Here is a 27669-nt window from a genome sequence, read left to right as displayed (position 1 = left end):
TTCTTTAATGAAACAACTTTCTTCTCACCCTTTAGCACTTAAAATCACCCCTGATAAACTGCCCTTAAGCAGAATAAGCACTGCTATTTTCCTAGAAAAATAGGTGCCAGAACTCACCACAAACGCCTCCCCTGTTCTCTTAGAATGGCACCAACTGAGTTCCAGCTGAAAAAAGCCCTGATTGCAAGATCTAAAGATGTGCACAATTGAAGATACACCCCTGTGCATGATTGACCCCATCCCACTAAAGAGAACATAGAGAAATCAACCACCCGGGTTTCCCCGCCTTTTCCCCCTTCTGAGCGAAGCAAAGGGACCGCTCTGGCTTCCGTCGAAGGGTCTTCTCCAGCCACCCGAGGTCATCAGGGCAGGTAGTTCAGGTTGCAGCACCACATGGCAAATTTCTGGTTTTAAAAGAAAAAGGGGGCCAGAAGAGATTGGGTGAGAATGATGAACCTCCCATTTCACCACTGGATTCCACCCTCTTCAACTCAGGCCCCTATAAGTTCTGGCACCTGAGGCAGAAAAGCCACACAGTGGACACATGCCCTCCGGGGAAGGGGAATTGGGGCCACTGCATTACGTTAACACCCGTGTCACCTTTGTAAGAACTCCATCATTTAGTGTGGCAGCATCCAAATTTTGGAACTCCCGGCCTATGGACATCAAAGTGGCAGGACACTTTTTGGCACCTGCTAAAAACATTCTTGTTTAGACAAGCCCATCTAGGTGCTTAGAAAGCTGACGGAACTTTTAATCTGTTTCAGTAATTAAACTTTCCGTATACATTTCCCTTGTACAATTATATTTCTTGCATTGTTACAAATACCTTGTACACATTTTCTTTTCTCTTTTTTGCAAAGGGGGTATATAACTTTTATGAAATTATAAACTCGGGGCACAATTCCTTTGGGAAGTTGTCCTGCACAGGCCCTTTTGGAATGAACGGGGGCATGGGGGGGGGAAAGGTGGCAATGGAAGAAATCCTGGCCAACTGGGACCCTTTCAGGACACAGTAAAGGTAAAGGGACCCCTGACCATTAGGTCCAGTCGTGTCTGACTCTGGGGTTGCGGCGCTCATCTCGCTTATTGGCCGAGGGAGCCGGCGTACAGCTTCCGGGTCATGTGGCCAGCATGACTAAGCCGCTTCTGGCGAACCAGAGCAGCGCACGGAAACACCGTTGACCTTCCTGCCGGAGTGGTACCTATTTATCTACTTGCACTTTGAAGTGCTTTCGACCTGCTAGGTTGGTAGGAGCTGGGACTGAGCAACGGGAGCTCACCCCGTCGTGGGGATTCGAACCCCCGACCTTCTGATTGGCAAGCCCTAGGCTCTGTGGTTTAACCCACAGCGCCACCTGCGTCCCTCGGGACACAGCAGAAGGGACATAAATGAAATGAAACTTTACTATGGGAAGTGGAAAGGAGGATGGGTTGAAGGTGCATGCCTGACAGGGGCAGCTAAAGAGATCCTTGGTGGAAGTCAAGCTATAGCCAAAAGGTAGACCTTCCTCACCCCAAACTCCCCCCGTTCTCATGGCTACTATCCAGAATGGCTCTGATCTGCCTCCAGAGCTGGAGTTAAAATACCAGAACAGAATAAAATTCACACAAGCGTTTCTGAGCTCAACATCAAGAGGCAGGGAGTTCCAAAGGGTAGCTGCTGCCACACTACATGATCAAGTTCTTACGAATACAGAAGAGGGATTATGGAACACAGTGCTCCCCCCCCCCGCATTATTTCCCAATTCTCCCGTTTCTTATGTCCCCCATTCTCTCCCCAAATGGAGATTTAGGCACTCCCACCCAACACTGGCATACAAATTAAAGTCTCTCTTCTCACCGGGATAACAATGACGTCACGGCAGGAGGAACAGGCGCAGTTTATGGGGAAAGGCCAGGGGAATCCGCCGCTCAGCCTCTCTGCAGGAGAAGATGGGGAATAAAAAAATTATTATGCAGTTATGGCTGTGCCCACATCGCAAGAGCTAAAGACTGATACCCCTGGCATTTTTGCCTTGGAGCACTTACGATACGATACAATATCTTTATTGTCATTGTCCCATACAGAACAATGAAATTGAAAATCTACATAAGGCATTCAAAAACCCCTAAAAACTCTGTAACCCCATTTTAAAATACAATATAGTATAGAGACTCCTTGTGCTGTGTTTAGAACCAGAATTGCATTTGTGTAGAAACTGTTTCTCAGGTGGCTAGTCCTAGTCTTTATAACCCTGGACCTTCTTCCAGAAGCCAGAAGCTGAAAGAGATCATTTCCGGGGTGCGCACTATCCTGCGCTATTTCTGCAGCTTTCTTATGGCACCTGGAAACGTAGATTTGATCCAAGGTGGGAAGAGTGCGCCCAATTCTTCTCTCCGCAGTCTTTACAACCCTGGACAGCATTGTTTTTTCCCTGGCTGTGCTGCTCCCAAATCACACACATAGACCATAAGTTAATACACTCTCCACAGTACAATGGTAAAATGCCATCAACAGGTCCTTTGAGAGATTGTTTTTCCGGAGGATTCTCAGAAAATATAACCTCTGCTGTGCTCTCTTCATCAGTTCTTTGCTGTTTTCTCCCCAGGTTAGGTCATCTCTCAACTCCATTTCCAGAAATCGAAACACCGAGACCTGTTCCACGCACTTCCCCTCAGTAATAACTGGCTGAATATTCCATTTACATTTCCTAAAGTCCACAATTATCTCTTTTGTTTTCTTTAAGTTAAGGAGTAAGTTGTTTTTCCTGTACCACCAAAGGGGTGAGGATGGTGGGTGAAATAAATTGAAGAAATCAAGGCATCAAAAATAATAGAAGGGCAAAAAAAGCAACACGGTATATCTGGGAAAGACTTATTGTTAAGTTGGTAGACAGCTTAAAACCGTTAGGAAAGCCAAACTCCACTACAGTGGTGCCCCGCAAGACGAATGCCTCACAAGACGAAAAACTCGCTAGACGAAAGGGTTTTCCGTTTTTTAGTTGCTTCGCAAGACGATTTTCCCTATGGGCTTGCTTCGCAGGACGGAAACGTCTTGCAAGTTTGTTTCCTTTTTCTTAACACCGTTAATACAGTTGCGACTTGACTTCGAGGAGCAACTCATAGAACGCGGTGTGGTAGCCTTTTTTGAGGCTTTTGAAGACTTTGGTGATTTTTGAAGCTTTTCCAAAACTTTCCTGACACCGTGCTTCGCAAGACGACAAAACTCGCGGAACAAATTAATTTCGTCTTGCGAGGCACCACTGTATATACTGCAGAGAGGGAGTCCTGACCAAACAGCTTGGGTTTTTTAGAGTCCTCCAAGCCTTTGGCAACACATAATATTTGAGTTATTTTTTATGCCATGCTTTTTATTTATTTTTTACCCACACGGAAGTTGCCAGTCTTGCAAGGCTTTCCATTGGGGGGCAAGTGAGGATTGGGCCCCCCCCGACATTTATGTCAAGTGTCCCCGAATGCTGGAACCTTTAAACCGACCATCCCCTAGATTTCGCTGCGGCTTGAGCCGGTGCAAATCTCACCAGCCGTCTCAGCCAAACGCGCCCCTGAGCCTCACTCACCGTTGAATAAGTTCTGGCAGTGTGTCCTTATCGGAAACAGTTCCTCTATCACGGAGCCCTGCGAAAAGAAAACCCTCCACGCGTCAAGAGAGAGGCAGATGGGAATCATGGAACTGTGGACTTCAAAGGGGTCCCCGAGGGTCACGTAGTCCAACCCGCTGCAGTGCAGGAACCACGTCTAAAGAATCCATGACGCATGGCCACGCAGCCTCCAAATGAAGGAGAATGGGGCCACCTTCTGAGGCATCGCACCTTTCCTGCATTTGCTCTTGTTTTCCGTATAGGGAAGAAAGGGAGTGGGGCAGCAGGGTGAGTCGGAGACCACCAGCCTTTGGGCCAAAGGGGTGGACTAGATACCTTTTGGGGTCCCTTTCAAAGCAACTGGAAGGAGACTGGGGGAAAGGTAGGTAAGTAGCACTTCTACCAGGGTGTGTTGGATAATAATAATAATAATTTATTATTTCTACCCTGCCCATCTGTCTGCGTTTCCCCAGCCACTATGGGCGGCTTCCAACAAAGATTAAGAAACATTAAAATGTCACACATTAAAAACTTCCCCGAATAGGGCTGCCTTCAGATGTCTTCTAAATGTCAGGTAATTGTTTATCTCTTTGACATCTGGTGGGAGAGTGTTCCACAGGGCGGGTGCCACTACCGAGAAGGCCCTCTGCCTGGTTCCCTGTAGCTTTGCTTCTCACAATGAGGGAACCGCCAGAAGGCCCTCGGCGCTGGATCTCAGTGTCCGGGCTGAACGATGGGGGAGGAGACGCTCCTTCAGGTATACTGGGCAGAGCCCTGAATGGCACAGATCAAGAGTTGGGGGCTTTGGCAAATGCTATAATTTTAGAGGCGTGAAGACCCCAAGGAAGACCACGGGGAGAACCATCGAGCCCAGAAAGTGCAAGATGCAAGGCGGGCAAGGGAGCGTATTCTCTGCATTGCAACCAGCATCGCTTCAGCACCAGTTCCACTCTGCCATGGCTTCCCCTCAAGGAATCATGGGAATTGTAGTTGGATTTCAAAGCTGGGGGGGTCTCTGCTAGAGGTCCCTGCCACCCTCAAAACCACAGGCCCCATGATTCCCTAGAGAGAGGGAAGAGATGTGTCACTCGGTTTAAAATCTGTGCGGTCGATATGCCCTACAATGGCCTGGGCAAAAATTCATGAGATGTTGATTTTGCCCAACTAAAAGCTGGAGGGGGGGGGAAGGGCTGAGTGAGGTCGGCTCCACCCACGAGCCCCGCTGCCCCCATTAAATCACCCGATACTTACATAAACCGTGCAAGGGCTCCCGCTGCAAGCAGCTGTAATCTGGAAGTCGCTGGGGAGAGAGGAATGAGCCGCTGTAATGTGAGGCAGAGCCACCCATCCCCTCCCCATCCATTCCCCAACTTTCAATCCCAAGCCAGCCCCAGGTCTCTTTGCAACTTTCAATCTATATGGCCTCTTTCCTTCCTTGCATTCACAGCCTCAGCCCTGCAGCCCTGCTTTCTGAGACAGGCCTCTCCGACATCTGGGGACCTTTCCAGAGCCAGGAAAAGTCAGGTTGTGTGCAGGGAGGAAGAAGTGTCAAGGGTGCCCACAAACAACGCTCTCTGCCCCAAGCCCACCACAGCTGCCCACGAGGGCCTCCATGCACAGTCCCAAGGGACCTAATCCAAACCAGGGGAAGGGTCCTTGCATGCATTACCTTATCACATCCACCGACAACAGCAGCAGTCCTCTTTGGCAGTCAATGGCCGGGCGGAGAATTATTCTCACGCTCTGAAATTGGGATGCAAAGGGCATCAAAGTCAAACCGAGGGCCAGGGGAGATTGAGAGGAATCTGGGTTTTTTTTTAGGATGGAAGAATGAGGAAGTCCCGACTAAAGAACAGTGGGAAGAGAAACTAATGGATTATGTGGAATTGGCAAAATTGACACATAAACTACGTGACAAGGATAACTGTGACTTTAAAGAAGAATGGGAACCTTTTACGAAGTACTTAAAGAAACAACAAAATGAACTGGACTCCTTGGCAGGTTTGGAATAAACATTCACAAATTCTTTATTGGTAATATAGGTAAAGGGTAAAGGGACCCCTGACCATTAGGTCCAGTCGTGGCTGACTCTGGGGTTGCGGCGCTCATCTCGCTTTATTGGCCGAGGGAGCGGGCGTACACCTTCCGGGTCATGTGGCCAGCATGACTAAGCCGCTTGTGGCGAACCAGAGCAGCGCACGGAAACGCCGTTGACCTTCCCGCCAGAGCAGTACCTATTTATCTACTTGCACTTTGACGTGCTTTCGAACAGCTAGGTTGGCAGGAGCAGGGACTGACAACAGGAGCTCACCCCGTCGTGGGGATTCGAACCGCCAACCTTCTTATCGGCAAGCCCTAGGCTCTGTGGTTTAACAGAGCCACCCGCATCCCATAAAGCGAAATAAGCATGTGCAAAATTAAACGCGAAGCTCAGGTTGCACAGAGGAGTGGCTCATCTTTCACCAATTTATTGCCTTTCATTTATAGCTGTGTGCTGGTTACTTTTAGGAGCCTAGAGAGCACGTGTGCCTAATAGTTCATATTTTCAGTACAGCAGGGTGGGGAGATCGGGGAAGACACACTTCTTGTTGAGACCAAGGAGCAAAACAAGAATTGGGGAGGGAAATAAGTGTAGATAAAATCTTCATTGAGGTTTTCAGAAAATTCCACCCCTGATTCTCGGCTCCTGAAGGGTCACTTGCCCGGTGTTTTTACTTACCGCTGTGGCTTGAAGGAGGCCAACAAACTCTGACTGGAAATAGCCAATATCGATATGCAGCTCAGCATCAAGAATGACAGCGTTAGCAGTAAGCTGGATGGAGATGCCTGTGCACGAGAACTTCAGCAAAGAAGGAAGATCCGCTGGACATTCAATCTGTCGGAAAAGAGGGTAGATGTGATCTCTCAGGATCATCTATCCTGGCTCTGGCGCACGTCATCAGTGGGGTGGAAGTTATCAATCAATCAATCCTTATTACGGTCCAGAGACCCAGCAAAGCAATGCACAATTCAGACAGCCTACCTCCAGGTTAAACAAGCATTTTGTTCAGAATATAGGGATCATTGGTTCTTGCAACCACCAACAAAAACTTTGCCACTGCTAATGTTCTAGCATTTGTCCGGTCTTCCAATAGGAACCTGACATAGTGAGCCTCTGATTTTCCCGGGAAAGGTACCAGCAAGGGTAGTATCAGTTCAGCCCTGGCTCGCTCATATTTTGCACAGTGCAGCAAAATATGTTTTATAGAATCGATGTCTTGAGCACACGAGCAAAGTCTGTCCTGGTAGGGAACTCCTCTCAACCTGCCATCCAACACTGCAGAAGGAAAGACGTTTATTCTGGCTTTGGTGAAAAGCCTTCGATGGTTTGGTACTGTCAGGTTTTTAACGTAAGGTGTTATGGAAGTTTTCCTTTAGAGGGAAGACCAATTTGGTATTTAAGGAGCTGTCAGTCAGTCAGTTTTATTGCACATAGCCAAAGGCTGCCGCAATGTACACAGAATCATTCAACAATTAAAAGAAAATATACTGAATTGATACTTAAAACATTTATATTATCAAGACATTACCTACTCTAAACAGAGCTATAAAAGTACCTTACTATACAAATTAAGACATTAAACAATAAAATTTGTAAGCTAAGATTATCACATGGCCACTAATATATTAAAAATAATGTTAATTAATACAATGTGCAATTATATTTGGAGTTTGGTGATAAAGATAGAATATAGCTTGATGTAGATAGGGTCAAATAAATTCATCTCCTTTACAGTTGGTGGCTACCTTGGCTATATAATTTGCTCTAATTTGATAAAGTGATAGAAGAAAACACAAAATTATTTTTAAAAGGCATATAATAGCCTTTTGGAATGGGAGACCAAAGATGAAGAAGGAAAATCAGTAATGATTAAATGGGCGCAAGATGTAGGACATAATATACAATTTCAATAATATACAATGACCCTGGGTCTCCCTTCCAACTCTCCCTTTCTATAATTCTATGAAATCAACTTATCTCACCAGGAGATGCTGGCTTTTTTGTTTAGAAATTGCTAAACATTGGTTTTCTGCAGCAGGCCTGTCGATAAGATTTGTGGCATGCTCAGGTGTGGCCCTGTTGCTCTGGTCGAGAAACTGACCTGCCAGCTCAGTGAGGCCAGAGGCAATATCTCACCATATGAGATGTGACAATCAACTGAGAAAACCTCCCCAGACCCACAGAAACATCTGGATGCTGCTGCTGTTTATTGTATTTTAAATTGTGTTTCTCTTACGCGGGAAAACAATAAAATGCTTTTGAAAAAGCCAGCCCAGAGGATTCTTCACTTTCAGTCGGAGCTGGCTTCACAGTTTGTGTGACAGACCAGCAAATCCTGATTCAGCTGGCAGTCCTTCCTGTCCCCAGTGAAGCCCCTGAAAACAGCTGCAAAACTGCTCCATGGACAGAGCGGAGAGATGTGCTGGCGACAACACAGGCACTAGCCAATCGGTTCCCGCTGCGCAGCATCAGCTGAACCAAGGCTGGTTTCCAGAGCTTCTCCTGGGGAGAGGAAAAGGGTATCGTTGTCCGGAACTTGTTGAGGGGTGTTTCCAAAGTGGTCGTTATTGCTCCCAAAATGTGTCCGTCGCTCACACACAGGGGGCCCAAGAAACCATTTCGCCACCCTGCCGGCCCATGAACAAATCTCTGAAAATCTCCCCATCCCCTGACACACAGCCAGGGAGGATCACGTACCTCAGGGATGTGGCTCATTATTAAAGTGGTGGTCACAGTTGACTGTGGAAAGAAAATACATCTTGATTATAATGTTCTGCCATGGTCCCCCCCCCCCCCACGCTGGGCTCTGTTCAAAGAGTCAACCAGGAGATTTCTTAAATTAAAAGAAATTTAAGGATTATTTAGTAAAATATTCTAAGATAATATAAGTAGTAATATTTGTGAGTACCAAATTGGCTTGGGAGTTATATGTTTTAAATTGTATGACACTATGGATAGAAGTGAATATGATAAGAAAGAAAGATGTTAATTGATTAAGTTAATCTTATTGGAAATTAGTATTGGAAAACTGCTATAATGAAATATATGGAAAATCAGCTAGAGGGATTGGAAGAAGTCAACTAACAATGGTAATAAAAGTGGGAGTATAATAGTTAGGATGAATGTTTGTATGTTTGTTTGGTTTTTTATATGTATTTTTTTCCTTTTTTTGTTTATGTTTGTTATAAATTTGGAAAATCAATAAAAAAATTTTTTGGGGGGAGACACGCTGTCTGAAAGGATGTCTCCCTGGATACTTAAACTGAGGCTTGAGGTTGTGTGAAGCCACAGAGAGAAGACGAAACAGATGTCCTGTTGCAAATAGCACCAGATACTACCCTTATATTTATGACAGGGGCTGGATCTATATTGATCTTACAGAATGTTATTTTTTAATAACGTTTAGAACGCTGAATGGTAGTTTCCCATTGTCGGTGGCTCTCTGCTCTGCAGCACCCCCTGGTGTCACATTTTAATAACACATTTTTAACGTTATCAATGGCAAGTGTAGAACTGCCCTAAGGGGATCGTGGCTAATTGTTCTGGGGTTTTTAAAATGTGGGGTTTTAATTGTAGTTGTTCCATTTTGTAGATTTCCCCATTTTCCTAAAAACACACACATCTTTGCGATCCAGATGTGAAAAGCGGAGATAGTTTGTGTGGGATGTAATCCTTTGGCGAAGTCAAACTGAGTCAATTGAGTCAATCACCCATCTCCTACTATCCTCCTGAGAAAAACCCCACCCTCCCACTATATATAAGGGTCTGGTGACTTCTGTTTCAGTGTACCTGAAGAAGTGTGCATGCAGACAAAAGCTTAGAAGAAGTGTGCATGCAGACAAAAGCTTATACCCAGAACAAACTTAGCTGGTCTCTAAGGTGCTACTGGAGAATTTTTTAATTTTTTAATTTATTTCGACTGCATCAGTCCAACAAGGCTACGTACCTGACTCTAGTAAACTTCTTGCTACTTTTAAGGAAAGACTCTCGTGTCTTTATTATTTTAAGAAGGATAAAAGGCGACACCAGGAATTATCCCTCTGAGCAAGCCAAATTGGATTGTTTAACTAAAGAGATTCAAACAAATCTGCAAAGTAACTTCCTGCTGTATTGAGGGGAAGGAATTATAATACGTAATCAACATAGCCTTTCCTACTATCCTTACTTTAAGCAGTATGAAGCAGTGGCGTAGCGTGGGTTGTCAGCACCCGGGGCAAGGCAAGTAATTTGCGCCCCCTAACCCGTGGATTTGCGCCCCCTAACCCCTGGATTTGCGCCCCCTAACCCCTGGATTTGCGCCCCCTAACCCTAACCCCCAGATGTTGCGCCCGGTGCGGCCGGCCCCCTGCACCCTCCACGCTACGCCACTGGTATGAAGCAGAGAATTAATTGCCCAGATAAACAAACTGGTCCCTGCAGCTCGGGATCCCAGGGCTTCAGCTGAATCGGATCAAGCTGCCATCTTTGCACAGGCTTCATATTTCACTGAGCGGGGCAAAAATATTTCTGGTGTTGACCCTCTGACTCAGTGCTTCCTAAAGGTGGTGGAAGCAACTGGGGGGGGGCAGTAGGATTTGGGGGGGGCACTAAGAGGCAAAGGGGCAAAAGGGCACTGGAGGTGTCAATGACTTCCAGACTTTGAAAAGCTGGTAGCCCTGGATCAAGCTGATCACCTCAGCTGCATTAATTAAGCTAAACGAACAAATAAATTGGATTGTGGATAAATGTGCAATTAATTGTTACTGGTTTGGATTTTATTGTGTTATTCTCTTCCTTGGCAGGTTGTGCAAACCGCTGCTCTGAATGATGCTTTTTTAATAGGGTAAAGTTAGGGGGCAATGGGGGTGATCTTATGGAATCAAGGGGGCAGTGGGCTCCCCCCAAAAAATCAGCACCCACTGCCTCCAGCTTGTTGTCAATTGCCCAGGGAAATTGTGCAGAACTCACCTGGGTGAGCTCAAGGCTGAACAATTCTCTTGCCATCAAAGTTGAAAAGATATTGCCCATGTCAGCTTCGTTGAAATAATAACAGATGTGTCCGTCAGGAACGAGGGTGGCTGGTGGGTAGTAGATGGGATAGGTGGGCCAGGGAACCACAGCTCCTCCACAGGACATTTGAGGCTGCAAGGAGAACAAGAGGGGAGAAATTCAGTGGGACCCAACTGCAGTCGCTGTGATGGCCTGGGATTCGGACTCGGAGGCTGAACCTGAGGGATCCCAGCCTGCACAGGAGTCCCCGCCTCCAGGACCAGCTGAGCCGGGGCTGGGGCTTGAACCTGAAGGGCCCTCACCTGTGCTGGATCCTCAGGAGCAGACACCAGCTGAATCTGCTCTGGCTCCGGAGGTGATGGAGGACCCATTGCTCCACTCTCAGCCCCGTCAGGGGAAGCTGAGGTTGCCTCTGGGTCTGGTAACCCTCCAGCCTCTCCTGAGCTGCAGAGGCTCAGGGCAGAGAAGCTGAGGGAACTATGTTCCCGCAGGAGGAGGGCTCGCCTCCAGGCCAGGAGAGGCGAGTCACCAGAGGATCAGGGCCGCCCTATGCCTCAGGACAGATAAAAGCCGGCCAGCCCCAGTCCCAAGTTGCGGGAGCAACATTGTTGGTTGCTAGTTCCTGCCTGAACCCTGTCCTGCTTTCCTATCTGAGCTCCTGACCCGCCCTGGCTCCCAGCTTGCATGTCTGTCCTGACCTCACCCGACTCCCTGCCCTGCACCCAGCTTCAGCTACTACGAACTGTCTCCACGTTGCACCTCTGACCATGGACCGGACTTGGACCTCGCCTCTTGGGTAACCCACAGGACCAGCACAGTCACCGTGAGTCAGCCTGCGCCCGAACATAAGATCTGGAGGCAAGAGGAAAGTCACTGGCTGGAAAACGACCCAAGGCAGGTCCAGCGGCCTTTCAGAAAGCAGGTGGGAAGGTCAGAGCGCCAACTGCTAAAGGAACTGCCAGCCCAGAGAGCAGCAAGCTGAGATTCCTGCGCTGCAGCCGGTTGAACTAAATGATCCTTGGGGCAGGAGCATAGCGTGGGTTGCTGGTACCCGGGATAGGGCAGGTGTTGCAGTGCCCTGGTGGACTGGTCAGTCCATAGCTATCAACGTTTCCCTTTTTGAAAGGGAAATTCCCTTATTCCAAATAGGATTCCTCGCAAGAAAAGGGAAAAGTTGGCAGCTATGGGTCAGTTCCTTCACCAGCCAGCATCTAATCAAGGGAGTCTCTCCTTGCACGCTTGCCGATCAGAAGGTCGGCGGTTCGAATCCCCGTAACGGGGTGAGCTCCTGTTGCTCGGTCCCTGCTCCTGCCAAACTAGCAGTTCGAAAGCACGTCAAAGTGCAAGTAGATAAATAGGTCCCGCTCTGGCGGGAAGGTAAACGGCGTTTCCGTGCACTGCTCTGGTTCGCCAGAAGCGGCTTAGTCCTGCTGGCCACATTTACGCCGGCTCCCTCGGCCAATAAAGCGAGATGAGCGCTGCAACCCCAGACTGAGCAACGGGAGCTCACCCCGCCGTGGGGATTCGAACCGCCAACCTTCCGATCGGCAAGTCCTAGGCTCTGTGGTTTAACCCACAGCGCCACCCGCGTATACCTGTACGTAGCTTGATCCTTATTTCAGGCATAGTGATTTATCAGTATATTGCAATGTTTAGCTGGTGATATATCACAATCTTGAAATATCGCCTGGCCCTAATTCTAGCCCTCCCTCCCTGCATCCATTATTCAGACTGACCCCCTCTGAGCCTGTAACAAACCTCCTAGAAGATGAAGCCACTCACCACTAAAGGCAAATCCAAGTGGCCGGAGGCGAGTTGAGGCGGATAGGGCCTTGTGCAGATGTACTGGCAGCCTGTGAAGAACGGCGTTGGCTCTGGGGGAGAAAGATTGGGAGTTTTCCAAAGCTGGACCACAAAGCACAGCAGAACACTAGCCCAAGCAGGGATGGCTGGCAGCTCTTGCGACTGATGGGGCAGGAGGCCGGGAGTCAGGCAGTAGGTGGCGCCAGAGAGCCAATGTCAGACAGACGCAACCCGGTCTGGTCTCCATCTTGCCCCCTGCTGAGTTCTGCAAGGGACAGCACTGAGACTAAGGGGGGGGGGGCGAGAGGTGGTACCAACCTCTCGGCTAGAAGTACATAAGAAAAATGCTTTTTGAACCAAATGGCCACACCTTTAGCATTCGTCAAAGTATCCGTGAGGTATACCTGTTACCCCCCCAATCTTTCATTCATAAAGATTTATCCTGTTCCATTAAATGAGCCTCCTGTAAATAGGCAATGTATGCCCTCGAAATTTTAAATACGTTAAATTACATTTTGATTCTCAGATTCTCACAACTCTTTTACATTAAGACTAACTGCATCCCTTAATTTCACCTTAATTTCCCCAATACCCATTCATTTTATGACTTGTACCATTTAACAAATATCTAATACAGTGGCACCTCTGGTTGTGAATGGGATCCTATTGTTTTACATGTGGAATGTGGGCAGAGCAGGGGTCATATTCTGTTATTTATTTTGCAAGAACGATATAACGCTTTGCTTTAATGGAAAAAAACTCTTAACCATTTACATAGAATGGTGTGCAATATCCATTAACAATAGCTTTAAAAACAATGCATTTTTAAAAAACCTGTAAAAATATAAGCAGAAACTCAGCAATTTGAAAAAGCTAAAATCTATAGATCAGAAAATAAGACATGCTGGAAATGTGGTGAAGTGGAGGGAGACCTCTACCATATGTGGTGGCAATGCAACAAGGTGAAGGTTTTTTGGGAAGCAATTTATAATGAACTTAAAAAAGTTTTTAAATATACTTTTCCCAAAAGACCTGAGGCCTTTTTGCTGGGAATTATGGGTAAGGAAATAAAAAATGAAGATAAAAAAATATTTCTCTATGTCACCACAGCCGCAAGAATTACGCTGGCACAAAACTGGAAAACAGAAACTATACCTAACGTAAGTGACTGGCAGGTCAAAATGATTAACTATGCCGAGCTAGATAGATTAACAGGCAGAATACGAGACCAAGACGACCAGAAATTTCAAAAAAATTGGAGTAAATTTTGGAAATATATTGGAACGGATATATAGGAGGAACTGGTGGTATTAGAAAAACTTTATCAGCTAATAATTATAAACTTTAATAAATTAATTACGCAATCCGGGATTTATTTGATACTTACCAAAAGGGTGAAGGGAAGTCAAAGGCTAAGTAGAGCCTAATGTTTATATTATTTTTTTGTATGATTGTATGCTTACTTTTTGTATAGCATGAAAATAGGGTGAATAATTTATGTTAAAATGTTTATTTTTGTATCTGTTTGTCCTTTTTTTTTCTTTTACAAATTCTGAATAAAAATTTACTTGCAAAAAAAAAAAGAAAGCAAAAGCAAAAGCAAATGAATAGTAGGCTTGCCTAGCGAATAATGGCTTTAGTGGGTGTTGAAAAAAGTACCAGCCAAGGCATTGATAGGCAGGGAGTTCTGAAGAATAGGGACTTTCACCCCACCCCCCGAAATCCAAATGAAACTTTTTTCTCTCAAAACCTTTACTTCAAAAACAAAAAAAAGAGGAGAATCCCAGGACTGGGAACCAAAGACCTATTTAACGCTATTTTTGACCCTCAGACCATCAGCTTTAGCCTCCTCCCAGGTGACCTCATTCCTAATGCCATTTGTGTCCTCTGCGTTGGCCAAAACCCATTTGCGTTCATTTTCAGAGCAGAGTTCAGCTGCGTTATTGGTTTCTGCAGTGGCCAACTCTGGCCATCACTGGGTTAATGTGAAGGCGCAGAGTTTTCTGGCTAAATATCATCTTATTGTGCCTGTTTAGACATTCTATTCTTTTGCGTACTACTTTGCCATTTTGTTAAAATATCAAAGCGACTCGTGAGTCTTTTAAGTAAACCAGCGGTGCACCCCATTAGCGCTTACGAAGTTGGAGGCCAAAGCCAATGTTCAGCTGTGTGATTATCTTCTGGGCTTGGCCACAAACCTGCAGAAAAAGAGAAGGTCGAGTGGTCAGAAACTTGGAACTCCTGCCTCTTGAGATTAAGCAGGTGGCTTCATGCCCCACTCTTTTTGGGGACTCTTTTGTGGGATGTGATCCAGTGGAGCAGTCAAGTACAACATTACCTGTATTGCTAGAGTGGACATACAGGGGATGACCGTCCAGCCAGTCAAACTTCCTGTTCTACTGGTCTGGAGTGTCCTCCCTCTGCGTGTGACCTGGGAGATGGGCACAGCCCTGGCTGACTCCATAAAAGAGCCGAGTCACGCAGCCATCTTAAGCTTTGTCTCTCACACACTTTCACCTGCTCTCTTGCAATGCTGATCTCTTACTGCAGTGCTGCTCTCCTGCGGCCATTTTGTTCTCTTAATGTAATTTTGCTGTCTGCTGGCTCTCAGCCAGCAGCGCATGAGTTCAATCTCCATGTGAGATGAACTCACAGATTCTGATGTAACTACTAGCTAAAGCCTGCCTTTCAGGGATCAAATCGTGAACTGAAATGTGAGTGAACTTTTTCAAAATAAATTTAAAAATTCTCCAGTAGCACCTTAGAGACCAACTAAGTTTGTTCTGGGAATAAGCTTTCGTGTGCATGCTTTTACCTGGTCTGGAAAGGTCATGGCCGCCTATTAGTCACATGAAATAGAAGTCACCAGACCCTTATATATACTGGGAGGGTGGGGTGGGGTTTTTCTCAGGAGGGTAGTAGGAGATGGGTAATTGACTCAATGGGTATGGTGAACCTGTGGACGACTGTTAACAACTGCAATTAGTCCTACAGGGAAAAGCAAGGGATAGCATGCAAATAGTATGCAATGACAAACCTAGACAGCATCTTAAAAAGCAGAGACATCACCTTGCCGACAAAGGTCCGTATAGTTAAAGCTATTGTTTTCCCACTAGTGATGTATGGAAGTGAGAGCTGGACCATAAAGAAGGCTGAACGTCAAAGAATTGATGTTTTTGAATTCTGGTGCTGGAGGAGACTCTTGAGAGTCCCATGGACTACAAGAAGACCAAACCTCTCCATTCTGAAGGAAATCATCCCTGAGTGCTCACTGGAAGGACAGATCGTGAAGCTGAGGCTCCAATACTTCGACCACCTCATGAGAAGAGAAGACTGCCTGGAAAAGAGCCTGATGTTGGGAAAGACGGAGGGCCCAAGGAGAAGGGGACGACAGAGGACGAGATGGTGGGACAGTGTTCTCAAAGCTACCAGCATGAGTTTGACCAAACTGCGGGAGGCAGTGGAAGAGAGTGCCGGGCATGCTCTGGTCCAGGGGGTCACTGTGAGTCGGACACGACTAAATAACAACAATAAAGCATAGATGCACAAGAGACACCAGATTCGCCTGAAGAGAGCATTGCAGAGGCAGAGGCCTCCGATCAACTGACTTTGCTTCCTGTTTTTTGGAACTGCTTTGTTGATGTGGGGGAGATAAAATTCTCTGTGAGACCTACCACAGGATCCAGCACAGGGGCCAGGATTTTCGCCACTACTGGCAGCTGCAAACTACAAAAGAAGAAGAAGCAGGAATTAAGTTAGCAGAGAGGTTCTTTGGAATCCTGCTCCTCTTTCCTTTCTTCATATTCTGTTGTTATTATTCATTTCATTTATGCATCTCTTCCCATAACTGCAATTGAACCAGCCCCCCCGGCAGAGATCCCCCTTGTGCCCTGCCAGCAGGGGGTGCTGGAGAGCATGGAGGGTGAAGTTCAGATCCTGCTTCCTCACGGCCGGCCCAGCAGCTCTGGCAGAAAGTGGGTTAGGGTTGGGTTGCAATACTGCTGCGCCCTCTCCAGGACTGGGGGCAGGAGTGAGCCCCTGCCCCATTGCTTGCAACGGGTTCCCTCCGCACCACACCCCTGGGGGAGGGGCGCCTTGCACACCCCACCTGGGCAGCATTTTCATGCACTCCACCCCTGCATGGAAGCTGTAGCCCTTTGCCTCCCCGGGTCTTTCTTCTTGGGCGATGCCTCGTAGCCGAGTCTTCCATAAACACGGTTTGACCAGTGAGCCCGTAAGTGACTGTGGAGGCCAGTTCTGGACCCACACCTCCTTCCACAGTGGAACATGCTGCTTTCCTAGATCTGGTGATAGACGTTGCTGGAATCTTTGACGGCTCAGGGCATTTCCCCTTGTTGTGGGAAAGAGAGGCGCTCGACCGTCCCCCGCCTGTCCCGTCCCCCCCCCCCAAGGAAAGGTAGTTGCGCTTCACCTACTTGATCAGTGGGTCTAGTGTGATTTCCACGTACTCCGAAGAGCAGCTGCCGACGCTCAGCCCCAAAGGTACCACCGTCAGCCGGGTGGTAGCACAAAATGCGACGCGCGCTGTGGCCGGTAGCAGCCTAAGCAGAGAGGAGAGGAAGGTCAGCTGCTATCCATCCCTGATTCGAGAGGTGAGGCCGAAACGAGGGCACTATGGCCGCCAACACCACCCCAGACGAGGAACGGCTCAGTGGCCAGGCGTGTGCTCTGAACACAAATGGTCCCAGGTTCAAATATTGGCATCTTCAGATAAGACTGGAGAGCCACTGCCAGTAGTGGAGCATAATCAGATTTCGGGCGTAGCCGGTGGTTCCTCCGCGCAGGGTGCCCAGCCAAGGGGGCACAGAATTGTGCAGATCTGTGATGGAGAAGATCCATTTGGGGCAGCCAAATTTGGGGCTTGCACAGGGCACCATATTGGAGGAATCAAATGAATCAAATGGGATTTAGCTACCCCAGCGTCCTGGCATCCCTTCACCCCCCCCCACTCCCGTGATGGGTGAATCATTGCAAAAGACAGCAGTTTACAAGAAAGGAATAAGGAAGTGAAATTATCTTGAGAGGGGGACTAATCTTGAAATTTGCTTATAAATCATGCTCCCTAGCGGAGGAACCGGTGGGGTGGAATTCTTCCTTGCTTCTAAAAATTTTATAATCTTGCTCTGGGAATGCTCATATATCCTGCAACAATATTACAAAAGATTACCTTCCTCCCCTTGAAAATTTAAGGGCCAATCTTTGCAGCCTATTAAAGTGCTCAAGGAAATGGAATCTGTAAAATATAGCCACTAATTTTACTCTTCGGTTTAATTTGCATGCAAAAGGCAGGAAAATGTCAGTAGAAATGTTCCTCTAGACAAAGATGCGAAACATCAAACATTTTTTTATTCCCTTCTCTTCTGCTCAATATTTCCTAGATAGATAGAAAGATAGATAGATGATGATAGATGATCGATAGATCGATAGATCGATAGATCGATAGATCGATAGATCGATAGATCAATAGATGATAGATAGACAGACAGACCAGATGATAGATAGACAGACAGACAGACTTTCGGGCCAAAGCCGAAAGGACGCTCAGTTGCGGATATGCATGGAAGCGAAAGGAAAGTCCAATGCTGTAAAGAAAAATATTGCATAGGAACCTGGAATGTAAGAACCATGAACCTGGGTAAGTTGGATGTGGTCAAAAATGAGATGGCGAGAATAAATATTGACATCCTGGGCATCAGTGAGCTAAAATGGATGGGAATGGGCGAATTCAGTTCGGATGACTATCATATCTACTACTGTGGGCAAGAAACCCGTAAAAGAAATGGAGTGGCCCTCATAGTCAACAAAAGAGTGGCGAAAGCTGTACTGGGATGCAGTCTCAAAAATGATAGAATGATCTCGATACGAATCCAAGGCAGACCTTTTAACATCACAGTACTCCAAGTGTATGCACCAACTACCCGTGCTGAAGAAACTGAAATTGACCAATTCTATGAAGAATTACAAGACCTTATAGAAGTGACACCAAAGAAGGATGTTCTGCTCATTATAGGGGATTGGAATGCTAAAGTAGGGAATCAAGAGATAAAAGGAACAACTGGCAAGTTTGGCCTTGGAGATCAAAACGAAGCAGGGCAAAGGCTAATAGAGTTCTGCCAAGAGAACAAGCTGGTCATCACAAACACGCTTTTCCAACAACACAAGAGACGACTCTACACATGGACATCCCCAAATGGGCAACATCGAAATCAGATTGATTATATTCTCTGCAACCAAAGATGGAGAAGCTCTATACAGTCGGCAAAAACAAGACCTGGAGCTGACTGTGGCTCAGATCATCAGCTTCTTATAGCAAAATTCAAGCTTAAAGAGAAGAGTTTGGATTTGATATCCCGCCTTTCACTCCCTTTAAGGAATCTCAAAGCGGCTAACAATCTCCTTTCCCTTCCTCCCCCACAACAAACACTCTGTGAGGTGAGTGGGGCTGAGAGACTTCAAGGAAGTGTGACTGGCCCAAGGTCACCCAGCAGCTGCATGTGGAGGAGCGGAGACGCGAACCCGGTTCCCCAGATTAGGAGTCTACCGCTCTTAACCACTACACCACACAAACTGAAGAAAGTAGGAAAAACCACTGGACAGGTAAGATACAATCTAAACCAAATCCCTTATGAATACACAGTGGAAGTGAGGAACAGGTTTAAGGATTTAGATTTGCTGGACAGAGTGCCTGAAGAACTATGGGTGGAGGCTCGCAACATTATACAGGAGGCAGCAACGAAAACCATCCCAATGAAAAGGAAATGCAAGAAAGCAAAGTGGCTGTCCAACGAGGCCTTACAAATAGCGGGGGAGAGAAGGCAAGCAAAATGCGAGGGAGATAATGAAAGATACAAGAAATTGAATGCAGATTTCCAAAGAATAGCAAGGAGAGACAAGAAGGCCTTCTTAAACGAGCAATGCAAAGAAATAGAGGAAAGCAACAGAATGGGAAGAACCAGAGATCTGTTCAAGAAAATCGGAAATATGAAAGGAACATTTCGTACAAAGATTACCATAATAAAGGACAAAAGTGGTAAAGACCTAACTGAAGCAGAAGACATCAAGAAGAGGTGGCAAGAATACACAGAGGAATTATACCAGAAAGATATGGATGTCTCGTACACCCCAGGTAGTGTGGTTGCTGACCTTGAGCCAGACATCCTGGAGAGTGAAGTCAAATGGGCCTTAGAAAGCACTGCAAATAACAAGGCCAGTGGAAGTGATGGTATTCCAGCTGAACTGTTTAAAATTTTAAAAGATGATGCTGTTAAGGTGCTACACTCAATATGCCAGCAAGTTTGGAAAATTCAGCAGTGGCCAGAGGATTGGAGAAGATCAGTCTACATCCCAATCCCAAAGAAAGGCAGTGCCAAAGAATGCTCCAACTACCGCACAATTGCACTCATTTCACACGCTAGCAAGGTTATGCTTAAAATTCTACAAGGAAGGCTCAAGCAGTATGTGGACCGAGAACTCCCAGAAGTGCAAGCTGGATTTAGAAGAGGCAGAGGAACCAGAGACCAAATTGCAAACATGCGCTGGATTATGGAGAAAGCCAGAGAGTTCCAGAAAGACATCTACTTCTGCTTCATTGACTATGCAAAAGCCTTTGACTGTGTTGACCACAGCAAACTATGGCAAGTTCTTAAAGAAATGGGAGTGCCTGATCACCTCATCTGTCTCCTGAGAAATCTCTATGTGGGACAAGAAGCTACAGTTAGAACTGGATATGGAACAACTGATTGGTTCCAAATTGGGAAAGGAGTACGGCAAGGCTGTATATTGTCTCCCTGCTTATTTAACTTATATGCAGAACTCATCATGCGAAAGGCTGGGCTGGATGAATCCCAAGCCGGAATTAAGATTGCCGGAAGAAATATCAACAACCTCAGATATGCAGATGACACAACCTTGATGGCAGAAAGTGAAGAGGAATTAAAGAACCTTTTAATGAGGGTGAAAGAGGAGAGCGCAAAATATGGTCTGAAGCTCAACATCAAAAAAACGAAGATCATGGCCACTGGGCCCATCACCTCCTGGCAAATAGAAGGGGAAGAAATGGAGGCAGTGAGAGATTTTACTTTCTTGGGCTCCATGATCAGTGCAGATGGTGACAGCAGTCACGAAATTAAAAGACGCCTGCTCCTTGGGAGAAAGGCGATGGCAAACCTAGACAACATCTTAAAAAGCAGAGACATCACCTTGCCAACAAAGGTCCGTATAGTAAAAGCCATGGTTTTCCCAGTAGTGATGTATGGAAGTGAGAGCTGGACCATAAAGAAGGCTGATCGCCGAAGAATTGATGCTTTTGAATTATGGTGCTGGAGGAGACTCTTGAGAGTCCCATGGACTGCAAGAAGATCAAACCTCTCCATTCTGAAGGAAATCATCCCTGAGCGCTCACTGGAAGGACAGATCGTGAAGCTGAGGCTCCAATACTTTGGCCACCTCATGAGAAGAGAAGACTCCCTGGAAAAGACCCTGATGCTGGGAAAGATGGAGGGCACAAGGAGAAGGGGACGACAGAGAATGAGATGGTTGGATGGTGTTCTTGAAGCTACCAGCATGAGTTTGATCAAACTGTGGGAGGCAGTGGAGGACAGAAGTGCCTGGCGTGCTCTGGTCCATGGGGTCACGAAGAGTCGGACACGACTAAATGACTAAACAACAACAGACAGACAGACAGACAGACAGATAGATAGATAGATAGATGATAGATAGATAGATGATAGATGCAGGTTTTGGTGTCTTCGGGTATCTTCCCGTGTAAGAGTTGGGGTGTCTAGGCGACGTTTCGACGAGGTCTCACTCGTCATCTTCAGGCTGGTGCTTTCGGCTTCTTGTTACTAGAACAGAGCAGGATCTCAGTGTTTGAGTTCCTATAAATACTGTTGAGGGGTGTGGTGTATAGCCTCCAACGTTCTGGGCAGAGAGGAAGTTCCCAGGTTATTGTGCCTTTTCTTCTTTTGTTCATTAATTACTTGAGGGATATCTTGAGTGATTACTTGAGTGATATTCTGAGTACCACTTAGATGATAGATATAGCTAGAGATACCTATTCAAAGATATACAAAAATACAAACCCACAGCAAAGTATATTTTTATAATATACAGAATTAAAACAGCTACTTAATTGGGAAAAAAGAACAAAGGCAGAAAGAACGAAAAGAAAAGAAAGGCCTTAAGAGAAAGAGAAAGAAGAGAACTATGGCCATATTATGAAGGTCCATCCAGAGCGCAGACAGCATGCAGTTAGATGACCAGGCAAAAAACAGCCCCCGGTGTTCCTATGTGCCCTTAGCCATGCTGTCAGGGGATGATGTGAAATGACAAATCATCTGGAGAGCCTCCCTCCCATCTGATTTTTCTTTAGCGCTCTTAAATGCAAGACAGAGGATGTCATGAGCCAGGCCATATATTCCTTTCATTCATTCTCCTGCATATTTCATCTTGGCGTGTGGAGATGTTCCTTCACTTGCCTAGTGAGCAAAGGCCAGGTTTGCCTTTGTTGATCTGCCCCTTTTCACCTCTGGGGTGGCCTTTCCCACCCAGCCAGAATAGACTGGCCCCTTACGCCCAGCAGGCGCCAAGGGGAAGGGGGTGCCAGGAGATCAGCACCCCCCTGTCCTCAAACCACAGAGCTCACGGCCAAGGGGAGAGTCCTGCCATGCGCGAGCAGCCGGGCAGAGCGGGCGCAAAGGTTTTGCGGTTTTGTCTTGGCAACTCTCGGCAACGAAGGGTCTCCCAAATCTGCCCAGTGACCCAGGATGCATCTTACTCACAGCAAAGAGCACTTGATCTGGACCGCGAAGCACCCAACAATGTCCACTCCATAGGGCGGCCTGAAAACCACGCTCACACTCTTAAATGTCAGGACATCGAATCGGCAGCTGCAGAAAAGGAAAAGGAGCTGTTAGGAGGGGGCTGAGCAGCGCCAGCCAAAGTTTCCACGACCCAAGGAAAACACGCTCCTTGCGACACAACCCTTTGCCAGCCATTTCCATGGTGGACAAGGGATCTTCCGGCTATGGTCATCGCAAGCTCCGGCGTGTCAGCATTTACTACTATGCGACTGCGTGTGACCATCAAAAGCAAAAAAGGAAGGAGACTGCCCAAGTATTGGGGTCTTGGGTTTTTTACCCCCATGCAGATATATGCACCTTTGAAGCAATTCATTAAGAGATACGGGCCACATGAACTCCTGCATTGATTTAGCAAAGTTTTTTGCAGATAAAGATTCGGGAAGAGGTAGACTCTACCGTGGGAGCAGGGCCGGGGCAGGAGAGTGCTAGAGTCCTGTCTAGTCAAGTTGTGTGGGATCAATTCCAATCTGTTACCTCCGAGGATGTGGACAGGCTGCTTGGATGAGTGAAACCAACCACCTGTTTCCTTGATCCTTGCCCATCCTGGCTTATAAAAGCTAGCCGGGAAGGGCTGGGCGATGGGCTTTGTGGGGTGGTGAATGCTTCCCTCTGTGAGGGAGCCTTCCCAGACCCGCTGAAAGAGGCAGTTATTAAACCACTTCTTAAAAAACCATCTTTAGATGCGGCCAATATGGCCAACTATTGCCCAGTCTCAAATCTTCCATTCCTGGGCAAGGTGACTGAGCTGGTGGTTGCTGAACAACTCCAGGTACGCCTGGAAGAAGCGGACCATTTGGATCCCTTCCAGTCGGGATTCAGGCCTCTTCATGGGACTGAAACTGCCTGGGTTGCATTGGTCAATGATCTCCGGCAGGCTAGGGACAAAGGTGAGAGGTGTTTCCTAGTTCTGCTGGATCTCTCAGCGGCTTTTGATACCATCGACCAAAGCATCCTTCTGGACCGTCTAGAGGGGCTGAGAGCTGGGGGCACTGTTATACAGTGGTTCCGCTCCTTCCTCCTTCAGAAAGTGGTGGTGGGGATGAGTGTTCAGACCCCTGGGCTCTCACTTGTGGGGGGCCTCAGGGTTCTGTCCTCTCCCCCATGCTTTTCAACATCTACAAGCAGCTGCTGGGAGAGATCATCGGGGGTTTGGGCTGGGTGTCCATAAGTATGCAGATGACACCCAGCTCTACTTCTCTTTTAAATCAGAACCAGTGAAGGCGGTGAAGGTCCTGTGTGAGTGCCTGGAGGCGGTTGGAGGATGGATGGAGGCTAACAGATTGAGGTTGAATCCTGACAAGACAGAAGTACTGTTTTGGGGGAACAGGAGGCGGGCAGGGGTGGGGGATTCCCCAGTCCCGAATGGGGTAACTGTGACCCTGAAGGACCAGGTGCGAAGCCTGGGAGTGATTCTGGACTCACAGTTGTTCATGGAGGCACAGGTCAATTCTGTGTCCAGGGCAGCTGTTTACCAGCTCCATCTGGTAAGCAGGCTGAGACCCTCCCTGCCCACAGGCTGTCTCGCCATAGTGGTGCATGCTCTAGTCATCTCTCTCTCGCTTGGATTACTGCAATGCACTCTATATGGGACTACCTTTGAAGGTGATCTGGAAACTACGACTAATCCAGAATGCGGCAGCTAGACTGGTGACTGGGAGTGGCCGCCAGGACCACATAACACCAGTCCTGAAAGACCAACATTGGCTCCCAGTTCATTTCCGAGCACAATTCAAAGTGTTGGTGCTGACCATTAAAGCCCTAAACGGCCTCGGTCCCATATACCTGAAGGAGCGTCTCCACCTCCATCATTCTGCCCGGACATTGAGGTCCAACACCGAGGGCCTTCTGGCAGTTCCCTCACTGCGAGAAGCCAAGTTACGGGGAACCAGGCAGAGGGCCTTCTCGGTGGTGGCACCTGCCCTGTGGAACGCCCTCCCACCAGATGTCAAAGAGAAAAACAACTCCCAGACTTTTAGAAGACATCTGAAGGCAGCCCTTTTTAGGGAAGCTTTTAATGTTTAACAGACCACTGTATTTTAATATTTTGTTGGAAGCCACCCAGAGTGGCTGGGGAAACCCAGGCAGATGGGCAAGGTATAAATAAATTATTATTATTATTATTATTATTATTATTATTATTATTATTATTAAGCATCTGAATTATTAGCAAAGTTCTATTGAGGTGGGTGACAGCCATTGTTTTAGAGACCAATGATTCCCAAAGTGGGCAGTACTTGTAGGAATGTTTATAGATGCCAGGAGAGGATCTATTTATTGGATATTATCCTTCCTTGCTCACATTTGTGAGTTCAGCAGAGTGCCATCACTTTGCAGCTTAAAAGGGAAGCTTTGATAGGCTAGCTTTAGCCTTGTAGTTTAAGTAATCCAGGATGTTTTAAGGCAGGCTAGATTCTCCTGGTATTTCCCTTTTCTTCGGTCTCTCTTCTTAAGAGACTCTACTGGCATCCATCAATAATCAATTCTGGGCCCATAGTCTTTGTACGGATATGTATAGATGCTAGGAGAGGGACTGCCACGGGGGGGGGGGCAGTGGGATTACCCAGGGTGGGGTGCTAAAAGGCAAGGAGGTGCTGGAGTTGCAAAAGACTTATCAGACCTTGAAAATCTGGCATCACTGGATAGCATTTATCCATTTGATTGAACGGTTTCATTTGGATTTTGAATAAATGTACAAGTCACCATGACAGTTTTGAATTTCACTGTGTGGTTCTTCTCAGTAGGCCATGCAAACCACCATTCTGAATAAGGCTTTCTAGAGGGTAAGGCAAGGGGCATTGGGGATGGGTTTACGGAACCAAAGGGGCAGTAGCCCCCAAAAGTATGGGGACCACCGATTTAGACAAAGCGTGTGGATGACAGCATGTGAGGAGGTCTGAGCTGTTTGCTCCAGTCGCATGGCTTTAACCAGCCTCTTTTGTTTCAGAAAGAATGGAGACTGAAACTAGCTTTTCTCTCCTCTACTTTTACCTTTTATAACTAAGCAACATTTTAAACTGCCTGTGCATCTTTTCTGATTGCTGTATGGAAAAGCACATGAACCTGATCTTTGGACAGTTCGTAAGTAAAGTACTTTATGACTTACCGGACATGTGGCCTCTCTCTGTGCTAGGGAAGTGGGATAGCTTGGGGAAAGCTTTTAAATGGGGACATTGTGCGAATCACCAGAAGGACACATTTGAAAGGTTTCACAGCCTAGATTTCTACACTTCTCTTTGCTGCGTGTTTTGCCATGCTACATCTCTGCTGGAGAGTCTTCTCACCAAAGAGCGCTTGCCCCAAACTTGGGTCTTGGCTTCCAGGATTCCAAGAGAAACAAGAACCCGGAGCAACTTGGAGAGGTGAACTTGTCTCCCATAAAAGCATCTAAACTAATGACTTCCCAGCAGGAAGATCGTTACTCACCCAACCAGACCAGGAAGGGCGGGGCCAGGGAGCTGTTGGATAGGACCTTGCATTGATTGCACCCAGTAATCTTTTGTGGAAAGGCAATCTGTAAAGACAACACAAACAGGAGATTATTGGAGAAGGGAGAGGCAAGGACCAGGTTCTTCAATGCCCTGGAACAAGCCAGGGTTGGTGCAAGCCAGCAGTCTTCCACATTCAGCATTGGGAAAGTCGTGGCCGTGAGAAAAGTTAATTTATTTCAGTAATTCAACTGAAAAGGTGAAAGTAATATATGAGGTAGACTCATGACATGCAAAGCGAGATATGCCAAGCCTTTATTTGCTGTGGCGTACAGCTATTTGCAATTCTTCTTTTGCTGATTTCATTTAATATTCTAATTTTTTGAGATTGTTTATTTGGGGTTTTCATCAGCTGTACACCATGATCATCACAATTATTACAAATAAAGGCTTGACATATCTCGCTTTGCATGTCATGAGTCTATCTCATATATTAGTTTCACCTTTTAAGTTGAATTGCTGAAATAAATGAACTTTTCCACGATATTCTAATTTCCCGAGTTTCACCTGTATATAAAGCTGTATAAAAAAATTATAATCAGAGGTCAGCTAGCTCTTACAGAAAGATGCCGTTCTTAATTGCCTGCTCAAGCCTGATGGAATAATTGCAAAAGTTTTCAGCAGGTATCTGGAAGTTGGAACGTCTGGCTGAACCTTGCCCGCCTGGGAAGGGAACCCATCTAGGAGAAGGAAAGCGCTCATCTGAAACCTCCACTGCCTTGCAGGGAATCTTTGGGAGAAGAAAAGGCTCCAACACATTGCTCTGCTTTCCTCTGGACCACATCAGTGGGGCCTCTGGGCATCCCAGGACCTCCGGACACACTGCCCAGTCTTGTCCCCCAGAGAGGTCGCTTTGGTCCTGCTAGTGCAGCAGTTTGACTTCAGCCCCGGAGGCACACTCCAATGTCTCTGAAGACAGACAGATGCCAACCACAACCCTATAGATGCCACACAGCTCCAGAATGTCTTAAAGGTCGTAGCTGGTGGTGCACAAGGAAGGAATCCCAGGAAAGGTGAAGGCCCAAGAACTCTTTGCGCCCTCGCAAAACTACAGTTCCCCTGGTTCTCTGAGGGAGGGGAGGCAGGGGAAGGAACCGTGTCTGGAACCTGTTCTTATGGGTGGTTATTGCATCCCAGAAACACACCAAGCGTTGAGCTACCTGGGGGTTTTCTGCAAAATAAATAAATGGTTGGCTTGGGGATTTTAAGTGGCACATTCGCAGGGGCAGTTTCCCTTACAGTTTTCCAGCCCGGTTTGAGTGACTCTGCAGCCACTGATGCCCAAGGCGCCATGGAAGGAGAGGACGACACTCAGAAGGGCGACACTCAGAAGGACGGTCTGGGCCATGGCGGCTTCTGCAGTAACCTGGAGAAAGAGAGACAGCCAAAATGCGTCAAAGGGCTTTGTCTGGCCTCCTTCATTAAAGCAGCACGTCTCTAGCTCACAATTTGAAATGAAAGTATGTTTAATTACTGTTGAAAATGATACATGAAAAATTAATTTAAAATAATGTTTCTTTAAAAAAGGCACCCTTCCAAGTCTACCCCACCACTTCATCTCGAACCACCCCTCCTCCCAGTCTCCTTACCTTCTCTTGCTGGTTGATCTGGGCTGGGTGGTTGGTGGCTGCCTTGGACAGCCCTCCCCCAGGTGGCAAAAGGTGTGCATTATATAGACCAGGAAGGCAGGGCCAGTGGAGCCTAAAATTAGGAAGGCGTGGCCAAAATAATAGCTCAGAGAGAGAGAGGGGTCGCGCTGCAAAGAGCCAAGCCACTTCAGACTGTGAGAAAAGGTGGAATGTGCTCCTTAGCTATGAACAGGCCATTCAGACCAGGAGCAGCCTGGCTGGTGCACACCATGGGCTCTGAACTCAGTGCTTGTTGAG

The 27669-nt window shown here is 46.9% G+C and overlaps 1 protein-coding gene across 1 annotated transcript; it reads right to left on the bottom strand.

The window, feature by feature from the left end:
• LOC308588143 (uncharacterized protein) lies at window positions 1-27669 on the bottom strand. The gene is made up of 16 exons (XM_081196464.1): window positions 27373-27669; window positions 27023-27149; window positions 25722-25809; window positions 22218-22325; window positions 16854-16979; window positions 16092-16143; window positions 14555-14615; window positions 12397-12488; window positions 10573-10746; window positions 8323-8364; window positions 6304-6459; window positions 5254-5327; window positions 4836-4884; window positions 3564-3621; window positions 1844-1923; window positions 1-404 (listed from the first exon to the last, which is right to left on the bottom strand). Exons 2-16 carry the CDS (start codon window positions 27129-27131, stop codon window positions 363-365), a joined length of 1311 nt encoding a protein of 436 aa, XP_081052590.1. The 5' UTR covers window positions 27132-27149; window positions 27373-27669; the 3' UTR covers window positions 1-362.

The sequence above is a fragment of the Podarcis bocagei genome (assembly GCF_964188305.1).
Source record: "Podarcis bocagei genome assembly, chromosome: 5".
NCBI lineage: Eukaryota > Metazoa > Chordata > Lepidosauria > Squamata > Lacertidae > Podarcis > Podarcis bocagei.
The sequence above is the reverse complement of the archived record's forward strand: the minus strand, read 5'-3'. Positions and strand labels throughout refer to the sequence as shown.